The sequence below is a fragment of the Bufo gargarizans genome, chromosome 1 (assembly GCF_014858855.1).
Source record: "Bufo gargarizans isolate SCDJY-AF-19 chromosome 1, ASM1485885v1, whole genome shotgun sequence".
NCBI classification, from domain to species: domain Eukaryota; kingdom Metazoa; phylum Chordata; class Amphibia; order Anura; family Bufonidae; genus Bufo; species Bufo gargarizans.
Genome location: NC_058080.1, coordinates 99,357,361 through 99,369,512, shown reverse-complemented (window position 1 = coordinate 99,369,512; position 12,152 = coordinate 99,357,361). Strand labels below are relative to the sequence as shown.

Genomic DNA, 12,152 nt, shown 5'->3' with positions numbered 1-12,152 from the left:
TGCCGGTCATGGTTTCAGGATTTCTTTAGTATTGAGCAGGTGATATAATTAGTGTCAGTGCATCAGGACTTACCACAGGTGTTCATTCGGTGGGATATTCTCAAATTATGACCAGAAGGTGGGCCCTGAGGACTGGAGTTGAGGAACACTGGGATAGGTCATCAGTATTTGATTAGTGGGGGTCCAACACCCTGCTTAAAAACCGATCAACTGCCTGAAACTACACAGTGGACAGAGCAGGAAGCAGGCGCTCCGTCCAATGCATAGTCTCCAGTGTCAGCATACTATAGCCCAGGTCCAGTTCACTTTAACCAAAGGACAGCACTGCCTACCCCTGGCTGATCAAGCCAACTGATCGTGTGGGTGTTGGACTGCCACCAATCCAATAGTGATGGCCTATGCTAAGGCTAGGAAGTCCTGGATAACACTTTAAAGGGGTATTCTCATCACATACAATGGGGGAATATAGCTAAGATATTCCCCCATTGTTACATAGGTGCGGGCCCCACCTCTGGGACCCGCACCTACAACGAGACCACCAAGCGCTGCTCCTATAGAAGTGAATGGGAGTGCATAGCCAAGCCAGCACTGCTATTTTAGGCAGCCCCATAGAAATGAATGGAGGGCGGCTGCGCATGCACCGTACGCCCTCTGTTCATTTCCCTGCTCCGTTGTCATTGTAGTTGTGGGCCCCAGAGTTTGGACCCACACCTATAAGACAATGGAGGCATACCCTAGCGATATGCCCCTATTGTCTGAGATGGCAAAACCTCTAAGGACTAGGCCCATTTTAATTTTCTCTCCCCACATGTCAATAGCCATAACTTTACACTTTCCGTTCCAATAACCATATGAGGGCTTATTGTTTGCGGGACAAGATGCATTTTTCATGGTACCATTCAATTTATCATGTCTTGTTCTTGAAAAAATAAATTCCCCACCCACAATGTTTACTGTGTGCTAAAAATGACATTGCATCCTTATTCTACGGGTCAATATGAATAAAGTGATACAAATTTGTATTTTTTTTCCCCACTTTAAAATAACACTTTTTTAATTAACATTTTCTTGGCATCGCCATTTTCTGATAGCCATAACGTTTATGTTTGTCTACAGAGCTCTATGAGGAAATGTTTGTGGGACAAACTGTAGTTTGTTAGTCCCATTTCTGGGGCACATAAAAAAAATTGAATGGTGATCAAATTGTTGTATTTTTTTTTGGGTGGTGACAAAATGGCAAAATGCATGTTTTTATTGATTTTTCTGTTACAGCGTTCACCATGCAGGAATAATATTTCAGACATGGCAATACAAGTTGTTTATTTTTATTATGTATATTTTTTATATGTAAAATTGGAAAAGGGGAGTAATTTAAACTGTTATTTGTTTTATTTCAAAGTTTTGTTGTAAACTTTATTTTTAAAAACTTAAAACGTTTAGCACCCTTAAGAGGCTAGTACCTGGGATCTTTTGCTCCACTGCCCCATACTCAATAATAAAGATTCATGGGATGCTGCTCGGCCTACTTAGCTGTGCCTTGTGCGCAGCTTTGCAGGCAGATTACCATGACAGGCCTAGGAAACGTCAGTAGGCCCCAGGCTGTCATAGTGGCCAATTGGAGGCATGCTATTTCACTGCGGGAGCTTCGATTGGAAGGCAGAAGGAACTGCCACCCTTCACTGAACTCCAAAGATGCCGCTATCACTATTGAATGCAGCATCTGAGGGTTTAAGTAACCACTTTCAGCATCATCACCAATCCCAGTCATTGCAGCCGGTTGCCTGCTGTATTATACAACTGGCACCTGCAATTATGGAGCGGGCAGTGACCCGCTCCATACAAGCCCTTACGCCATACATGAAAATCAATATGCTTTAAGGGGTAAGAGGAACACAGTGATTTTCCCCATACACTGCAGTTGTAAGACTAAGGCTACTTTCACACTTGCGCTTGATCGGATCCGTTCTGAACGAACTAATGAATACAGGAATCTAGGAGACAGGACTTGCTTTCTGTCTCCTTTTCTCCATCATATGGGCAGAGCAATACATACTTTTTTCATAGGAAAGAAGATAAGAGGGGGGGGAAAAAAAAAAAGGGGCAACTGGTAAATATTAATTTCTACACATTAATAGATGCACAATTTTGAGAATCAAAAAAAATAAATAAAACTGAACTTACCACAAAGAGGTCCACAATAAAGGCTTAGCAAAACAAATAGAAAATATAACTCAGAAACAAATCAGCACATGAAGTTATTCAGCTCCTACAGTAAAATACTAAATGCTAGGAAGGTGCCCTTTCCAGAAACAGCAAAAGAAAAAAAAAAAAAAGAGCCAGAGACAGAGATGGGAAAATGCTATATTCAAAGAGGTGGGTCTGATAGGGTTGTCCTGTAGTATGGACAGCAACATGGTAGATAACCGAGACCACCACAGACCCACCACAGTTTGTGGGTTTTGAATGGATTATTTTTGCCCTACCCACTGTGTCAAGTGATAGGCAGCCGAGTCCTACCGTTGGGACCCCACCCCGATTATGAGAACTGGGCCCCGTACCCACTACAGCTCCCATGCAATGAATGGAATGGCAGGTCAGGCATGTGTGTGGCCACTCCATTCATTTTTATATGAATTCCGGAGTAAAGTCCTCAGCTTCTCTAGAACTCCCATAGAAAACAATGGAGCAGCCACTTACATGCTCAATCAGCTGCTCTGTTCATTTTAGGGGGCAGCTGGGGGTATGGGGCCCCCGTTCTTATGATCTGTGAGGGTTCCAACGGTAGGATTACACCCCCTAAATCTAATCAATAAGCTCTATCCTAATCACAAAGCTTTGTCCAATTGAGATCTAAGCCAGTTATGAGCTGGAGTACATTTGAATTCTCATTTACAACAGTTTCTGGCAAAAATTATAGAAAATCTGTTGAGCCGCAGAAGGTTCTGCATACTTCAAAGAAGGAGAGAGATGTGAAGTCGCAAAAACTGCGTGCATCACAATATGCAACTTTTTTAGACCACAAAAGCTACGCAAAACATTTACTAATTGCCCCTGAATACACTAAGGTTTTCCTAATGTAAGGCAACAAAATCTTTGAGCGCACAAGTTGGCATACCTCTGGGACAAGAACCCATAAGTGGCAGAATTCATCAACTCACCTCAGCGCTTTTCTCTGCCTCGGATATTTCCTTGGTGAGCTTCCCATGCAATTCACGCAGAGTCTTTAAGTTGTTGAAAAACAGAAGCTAGAAAGAAAAGAAAAAACCATGAGCCATCAGACATTTGCGGGAAGGACAGGTTTTGGTATTAAGGGGGTTATCCTACTATTTCTAACTAATGATATATCCTCTGGAGAGGTCAACAGCATCTGATTGGTGGTGGTCTGACACCTGGGACCCCCTGTCAATCAGCTGTTCATAGAAGCCCTTCTTGCTGCTCGGCCAGTGATGTCACAGCCATCGGTCACGTGGCCTAGGCGGAGCTCTGCCCCAGTGGGCTGCGAGTGCCAGGCCTTCTCAGACAGCTGATCGGTGGGAGCCTGGGTGTCGGACCCCCTTAAGGCTGATTGCCTATTCAGAGGATAGCTCATCAGTTAAAAGTAGTTGGAAAACCCCTTTACTCTTGGTTAAAGGAAACCTGTCACCGTGATTTTGCGCATAGAGCTGGGGACATGGGCTGCTAGATGGCCACTAGCACATCCGCAGTACCCAGGTCCCATAGCTCTCTGCGCTTTTATTGTGTTAAAAAACTTTTTATTGATATGCAAATGACCCGATATGAGTCCTGTATCCGGAGATGAGTCAAGCGGAATGGAGCCCAGCACCGCGTCCTCCGAATCTCCTCCTTGCTGGCTGACGTCAGAGCTGGAGCGCCGAAATCTCGCGATGCGCAAGCTAGCGCATGCGCAGTGTCGGCATCATGTTCATTCCTTGTACTGGCATCAGCACAGGGAACAAACTACGCATGCGCTAGCTCGCACATCGCGAGATTTCCGCACTCCAGCTCTGTGACGTCAGCCAGCAAGGAGGAGATTCGGAGGGGGCGGTGCTGGGCTCCTTTACGCTTGACTCCTCTCCGGCTACAGGACTCATATCAGGTAATTTGCATATCAAAACGGTTTTTTAACACAATAAAAGCACAGAGCTATGGGACCTGGGTACTGCAGATGTGCTAGTGGCCATCTAGCAGCCCGTGTCCCCAGCTCTATGCGCAAAATCATGATGACAGGTTTCCTTTAAGTGAGAAGTTGTATTTGCCAAATAGTAACAATATGGTTAATGGGGTTCTCCGGGAATTAAGAAAATGAAAATACTTCATTATAAATATATTCCCAAATACCTTACATTAGTTATAATGGCTCGTTTTCTCTGGGGAACAATTAGGAAAATCAAAATGGCCTCTGTACTATTAGTACGCACAAAACCTGTCCTAATCACACAGGAGGACAAGTTATTTCACATGACTGAGCTAAAGAGCTGCCTCATCCCCTTCTCCGCTTGTCAGAGATTATGATCCTGAATACAGCTGATAAGAACTTTTAGCTGAATCTCTGTAGGAATGGAGTTCCAGAGCAGATGTGGCTAATCAGCAGCAACTCTTGTCTGCAGTCTCCACTACCAGTGTCTGTCCTGTCCGTCCACTCTGTACGTCATGTCTCCTTATGAACTTTATTACTACAGGGAATCAGCTGAAGATCATATTAAAAACTGTAGTCAGGATCATAATTCGGGATGAGCGAATCAACTTCGGATTAAACATCCGACGTTGATTCACATAAAACTTAATTTCAATACTGTATGGAGTGAGCGCTCAGTACAGTACTAGAATGTATTGGCTCAGATGAGCCACAGTTATTACTTGGTGAAGTCTCTTGAGACTTCGGGTAATATCTTCAGAAATTAGTTTTTTACAGTAGAAATTATTTCCCGAACTCTGGTTCAGTTCCAAGTGGTACCTTAGAACTGAACCAGAGTTTGGGAAATGGTTTACAGTATAGATCAACTTCTGAAGTTATTGCCCAAAGTCGAGACTTCGCAAAGTAATAACTGTGGCTCATCTGAGCCAATACATTCTAATACTGTACGGAGCGCTCACTCCATACAGTATTGAAACAAAGTTTTATGTGAATCAACGTCGGATGTTTTATCCGAAGTATATTCACTCATCCCTAATTATGATCCTGACTATTTTTAATATGGTCTTCAGCCGATTCCCTGTAGTAAAGTTCATGAGACATGAAGTACAGAGTGGACGGACAGGACAAGAGCTGCTGCTCATTATCCACATCTGCTCTTGAACTCCATTCCTACAGAAATTCAACTTTATAATCTGTCAATCACCTTCCTTTATGCCCGTTTTTTTACTCCTACCTTTGTGCCCAGCCTTGCCCCAACTGTCGTTTCCTAGCGCCGCCCAGCTCATTATTATTCACTGCGCTGGGCGGCTTTTACAGTCCCCGATCCTGCCGAGCCGGCGCAGGAGACGCTGGCATTGAACTCAATTGTACCTTCTGCACGTGCGCTGGATAACTTGCCCGGCACCCTCACTCGCAGTGCGCCTGCGTCCCTTATTCAATGCCAGCGTCTCCTGCTGTGCAGGCAGGATCGGGGACTGTAAAAGCGTGAGAAGTAGTCTGGGATCCAAATGTCTAAAAATGCCCTCCTAAAAGGAATTTGGGCCGCTTTGCGCATCTATTGCAGCCTAGGTGGGCAAAGGGGCACACATTCCAAAGAGCACCTTTCGGATTTCACCGGTCATTTTTTACAGATTTTGATTTCAAACTACTTCTCACGCATCTGGGCCCCTAAAATGCCAGGGCAGTATAACTACCCCACAAGTGACCCCATTTTGGAAAGAAGACACCCCAAGATATTTTGTGATGGGCATAGTGAGTTCATGGAAGTTTTTATTTTTTGTCACAAGTTAGTGGAATATGAGACTTTGCAAGAAAAATAAAAAATAATCATAATTTTCCGCTAACTTGTGACAAAAAATAAAAAGTTTTATGAACTCACTATGCCCATCAGCGAATACCTTAGGGTGTCTACTTTCCGAAATGGGGTCATTTGTGGGGTGTTTGTACTGTCTGGGCATTGTAGAACCTCAGGAAACATGACAGGTGCTCAGAAAGTCAGAGCTGCTTCAAAAAGCGGAAATTCACATTTTTGTACCATAGTTTGTAAACGCTATAACTCTTACCCAAACCATTTTTTTTTTTTGCCCAAACATATTTTTTTTTGATCAAAGACATGTAGAACAATAAATTTTGCGAAAAATTTATATATGGATGTCCTTTTCTTTTGCAAAATTTTACAACTGAAAGTGAAAAATGTCATTTTTTTGCAAAAAAATCATTAAATTTCGATTAATAACAAAAAAAAGTAAAAATGTCAGCAGCAATGAAATACCACCAAATGAAAGCTCTATTAGTGAGAAGAAAAGGAGGTAAAATTCTTTGGGTGGTAAGTTGCATGACCGAGCAATAAACGGTGAAAGTAGTGTAGTGCAGAAGTGTAAAAAGTGGCCTGGTCATTAAAGGGAACCTGTCACCTGGATTTTGGGTATAGAGCGGAGGACATGGGCTGCTAGATCGCCGCTAGCACATCCGCAATATCCAGTCCCCATAGCTCTCTGTGCTTTTATTGTGTAAAAAAACCGATTTGATACATATGCAAATTAACCTGAGATGAGTCCTGTCTCTGACTCATCTCACGTACAGGACTCATCTCAGGTTAATTTACATATGTATCAAATCGTTTTTTTACACAATAAAAGCACACAGAGCTATGAGGACTGGGTATTGTGGATGTGCCAGCGGCCATCTAGCAACCCATGTCCTCAGCTTTATACCCAAAATTCTGGTGACGGGTTCCCTTTAAGGGGGTTTCAGCTAGGGGGGTTGAAGTGGTTAAGGACTGGGACTATTCTGTTTTTTGCATTTTTTCCTCCTCACATTCCAACAGCCATAACTTCTTCAATTTTCCGTTCCCGTAAGCCAAATGAGGGCTTATTTTTTTACAAACAAGATGCATTTTTAGTGGCACCATTTAATTTACCATGACTTGTATTGGAAAACTGGAAAAATATTCTTTGTAAAAGAAAAACCAGCCAAGGTTTTTGATATTACGATGCTCACTGTGCACTAAAAATGACATGTCCCAATTCTGTGAGCCACTATGATTAAAGGGAACCCGTCACCTAATTGCATGTAAACCCGCCCTGACATGGGATCACGCAGTAAAACAGGGCACCACCACACGCGCGAGACTTAGGAAAGCGAAGCGGGCTGTCACTCAAAATGCAAGAGGGGGCGTGATTACTTTGACTTGAAGCAAGGTCGCTACCCCCTTGACTTCAAGCTGACATGCAAATAGCGCAGGCGGAGGATAAAAGATTGTTTTCTGACTTTATGCAGCATCAGACTGCAGGATGAAAGGTATGATCAGTATCACACTGCGGGCTACCCTGAGGTACTGCTGGCGGGTTTACCTGCATTTAGGACGTGACAGGTTCCCTTTAAGCAAATTTTTTATAGCTTTCATTTTGAATATGATATAGATATCTCTCTATTGCCATTTTCTGAAACTCATAAGTTTCTATCTACAAACCTATGAGGACTTTTTCCAGCGATGAACATTTGTTAGTATTTATGTTAAACTTTTTCATCACAGTTATTCAATTTTTTGGGGTGGGGGGGGGGGGGGAGATGAAGGGACAAGGTAACTACAAAAATGGAAAAATATTTTAATATTTAATACTTTAATAGTTCAGATATTGTCACACAGATTTTTTTTTATGGTTTATTTTAATATGTAAAATTGGATCAGGGGGAGAGATGAACTTTACATTACAATTTTTTTTAAACTGTTTACCTAGATCAGAACCTGGGATCTTTTGATCCCTTGTCCCATCACGGTGAATGGGATTCTGCCACTCTACATGGCGAGCTCTGCCTCGTGCACAACTTAGCAGGCAGATTACCACGACACGCCTAGGAACCTTCAACAGGCCCCAGGCTGTCCTAGTAACCAATCAGAGCCCTGAGATTCACTTCTACAGCCATGTGCCTGATGAAGGTGATGTCAACTTGGCCTAGGGAAGGCTGGAGAAGGCCATGGCACTACTGCAAGTGCCTTCTCAAACAGCTGATCGGTGGGAGTCTCTGGTGTCAAAGCCCACTGATCAGATACAGATTACCTACCCAGAGGAAAACCACTAACTCTCATGTGCCTTCATTTAGACGCACGCTGTTTTTACACCACCCTTGAACCTGGGAAGTAGCTGAGGCATCAGCCCTGGCACATTCACTGTTTTTTGGCAGTTTCCTAGTATAATGACAATAGAAATCTACTCCAGCTACATGTTGGAGTAGATGTCAACCTAGACGACCAGATGGGCAGCGGAGGCACCTAGATTATGACCAGGCCTGCGCCTCGTTGTACATTTGCACTCCTGTGGCAGAGGGGATATATAAAAAAAACGGTGTAATAAGTGAACCCCCCCCGGCAGTCATGTGACATGTACTGCTGACAAGAGCGCCCTACAGCCCCTGCTTTATTCATAAACTTCCAGGAGGAACAATGGAGGAGAGGCAGGAGGGAAATGATGCTCCAGAGGATATCCAGGAATACACATACTTGCTACTGGAGGAGACTGTCAGGGGAATTTCAGCTGCAGAACCGCACCTTCTGAATATACTCTAAAGACACCACTTATTAGGGGAGCACTACAAGAACGGCGCTTAGTAGCCGTGTGCCGGCGATCTGACCTTCTCCTCCTGGAAGACCATGTCCAGCAGGTTGACGCTGTGGAAGATGCCCTGGTGGCGGAGGAATATGCACTTGCCGCAGCACGCCAGCTCGCAGTTCTTACAGAAGAGCTCCAGCCTGAGCTCCGGGTGCTCCACACACGGCTCCTTCCCGGACACCCCGCAGTCCTGGTTCCCACCGCTCGCCCCCGGTCTCTCCCGGGCTTTGCTCTGAGGTATCAGCCTGACGACCTCGGCCAGCGTGGTGTTGACTGGCAGCGCTGCCAGACCGCCGGCCAGGTTGCTCACCCTGCGGCAGAGCGGACAGGTGACGGTGGTATGGAGGTCGGCCCTGGGCTGAGCCCCAGTCCACACGAGCGGGGAGGCGCACTCCAGCACACAGCTCTTACAAAAGTTATGGGAGCAGCTCGGCAGCGTCACCGGCTCCCGGAACACTCCGAGGCACACGGCGCACGTCAGGCTGGCCTCCATCTCCTCAAACAACTCGGTAGGAAGACCTGCGGAGCCGCACTGCACAACGGAAAGTTACTGCGCCTCACGGGGAACAAACAATCAAACCAGACGCACTCCTTCCTGCCGCACACCACGTGACCGCCGGCCGTAACACGTGGCTTTATAGGCGAAGGAGCCGTCTGTACACAGAGGGGCGGGGTCACGCGCGCGCGCGGCTGCGCTCTGTGTCTAATAGGCCTAACGGTTTTTGTTGGGCAGCCACTTCAGACTTAACGAATTTCTTGCGAAATTTCAGCGTAAAATACAGTATTTAAAGAAAACAATATATATATTATTTTAGTGGCTGAGCCAGCACAAAACACAGAGGTAAGGTGCACTCTCCTTATGGCAACACCCAATACCAACCAAATGATTTAAAGATAATATATGAGGAGGGCACTCAATTATCTGGTTGTTGCAGGAATAAAATTGCGTCACAGTTAGATATAATAAAATAGCTTTAATCACATCCACTTTTCAGACATAGAAATATGCGCTGAGTACATCAAAGGAAACCCCTAAAATAAATAAAATCAGTTGCCCCTAAAATAAAAACAAATATAACAATTCGGCCTGAATAGTGTGTATCCACGTTACCAGATTACGGATAAGTGGCTAGGCACATCTCATTTAAACATGCATTATCTCACATTACAAGTCCACAATCTAAGTGATGAATCCAAATGACACAAGTAATCAGCAATGCCTTGTATGGGTATTATTGTGCAGTCCAAAAGGCAGAACACATTAGGATCCAATTTAGATAAGTGTCCTTTATATTTTTCTTCAGTTATACCTCGTATTGTATCAATTAATACCGATATAAGACCAACGTTGATTCCCATGCCAAAACTACAATGAGTCAGGAAAAAAACACCATCCCGGTGGTACACTACATTAAAAATAATGACATGAATAGCAATAATGAATCTCTATAATATGTGGCAGAGTCTCCTATATAAATATGCTCAATATCCCTATGTAGGACAAGAGAGACAGTAACGACAGTCAGACCTGCAAATATAGCTGAACCATATGGAAACCAAGTGGAAGCATGGCGCCTAGCAGAGTACTGACCGGGAAACAGGTGATGAACATGTATAGGGGAGACTCACCAAACAAAGTAGTGTATTCAAACTGGGATGGCGTTAGCCCAAAGGCGTTCCCTGATGAAGGCACACCGAAACACGCATTGGGGTAACGCCATCCCGGTTTGGATACACTACTTTGTTTGGTCTGCACCCTTATCCACTTCTTCGTCATCTTTTTTAGGACAGGGCCAGGCCCCCTATCAACTTCGAGACAGGACCAAATGAGTGAGGCTCTACAGGTAAATGAATCTTTCTTCACGTGTATTTAATGAGGCTGAGATTTCTGTTCTGCGAAGGGGTCTGTCCTTTGTCCCAACTACAGATTTCAAGGTCTTTACCTGGGTAAAGGACCTTGACCTTGTTAAGGAAATGATCCAGCTTTTCTGAAAGTGAATATCAAATATTTATAGATGTTTTCATTTGTCTGTGTGCGTGATAGATTGTGGTGACAATTGGAAAAAAAACAAGAAAATACTAATGACATAAGCTAAAAAAAACTATAGAAGTTAGCCATGTGTGATAAGATAAGGTTTGTACGTGCTTAGTAGCAAATATGCATTTCTTTCTAAAAACCTAACTCAGCAGTTAACACATTATTGGAATTAGTCAATCAATAGATGGATTCAGTTGTAACCAATTAGAAGTATTATTTGTGTACCAATCAAAAGCCATTATTGAAATATTTGTAAACCAATCATGTCAATATTTTAAGAGGTTACACCCTTGGAAGGGGTATAAATAAAGGGCCTAGGACACTCCCACTTTGGGTTCCTGGCAGAATTTTGAACTATACTCAGACTTCTGTCATTTTCCTCCGTCAACGTCATTCACCTGAACACGAGGCAACGATCATCACATGACTGACCCTTGGTCAGCCACAACAACCTCTTCTGCAGACAATTTAAATGGAGGATGTTTGTTGATGTTTCCAATAGGCAGTCCTTTGACAGATTGGGAATACAGGATAGTGACATGGCTCACCTGGGACTCTTGATGGAGCTTTAGGAAGAAGGCTCAAGGAACCCTGGTGAAGGCCCTTTCACTAAACTTAGTTAAAAAAGTACTAAGACACCCCCTCCTTCAAATTACGAGTTCATTGATATATTCCAACATCTCGTAACTTCTGAACTAGAACGCCTGAAAGTCCCCTATAACAGCCATGGGAACTTGTCTCTGCCTGATTTAGAGGCTTTGAGAACACTTGAATTGGATAGTTCCATAGTCATCAAGCAATCCGACAAAGGCGGTAATCTTCTGATTATGGACCATGACATCTATTCAAAAATGTGTTTAGACCTTTTAAAGGACAGAGATGGTTATCGGATTCTAGCGGGAGACCCTACTGATGTTTTCCAAGGGAGGCTCAGGTCCATTCTTCATTTTGGTCTTGGCAACAAAGTCTTTAGCAAGGCTGAATATGACTTCATGCTTCCCACTGCACCACAAATTGCCACCTTTTACAGCCTTCCTAAGGTGCATAAGGGGACAAGTCCCTTAAGGGGTCGCCCAATAGTTCCAGGAATTAATTCTCTAACACAAAACAGTGGGATATATCTAGACCAAGTGATGAGAGATTTCATCCTAGACCAAGGGTATGAGAGTAATTGAATGAAGAAATAGGGGTGGGGGCACACCAAGGAGGGGAAATCGAGGTGCTGATAAACAGCCAGACCTCGATGTCCCGTCGTCAATGGCACCCAACCCACCTGACTATAAGAAACCAAACAGTTCCATCTCTGCATTCAGACCAGCGGGGATCAACATATTAAACTCAAAGATTCTCCTTGATTCAGCCCTGGACA

General features: G+C 44.0%; 1 protein-coding gene across 3 annotated transcripts in view; it reads right to left on the bottom strand.

Annotated features, from left to right (window-relative positions):
* The window catches only part of LOC122940324 (E3 ubiquitin-protein ligase TRIM63-like), a 53,904-nt gene that overhangs the window by 25,695 nt on the left and 16,057 nt on the right, over positions 1–12,152 (bottom strand). For 2 of the 3 annotated variants that reach the window (XM_044296950.1, XM_044296954.1), the window contains exons 1-2: positions 8,768–9,359; positions 3,159–3,245 (exon numbers count right to left, since the gene is read on the bottom strand). In XM_044296950.1, the coding sequence (XP_044152885.1) occupies positions 3,159–3,245; positions 8,768–9,238 (558 nt within the window). In that variant the 5' untranslated portion in view covers positions 9,239–9,359. Of the gene's footprint in view, positions 1–3,158; positions 3,246–8,767; positions 9,360–12,152 lie in introns of those variants that run through there. The other variant, XM_044296961.1, reaches the window with a different exon arrangement.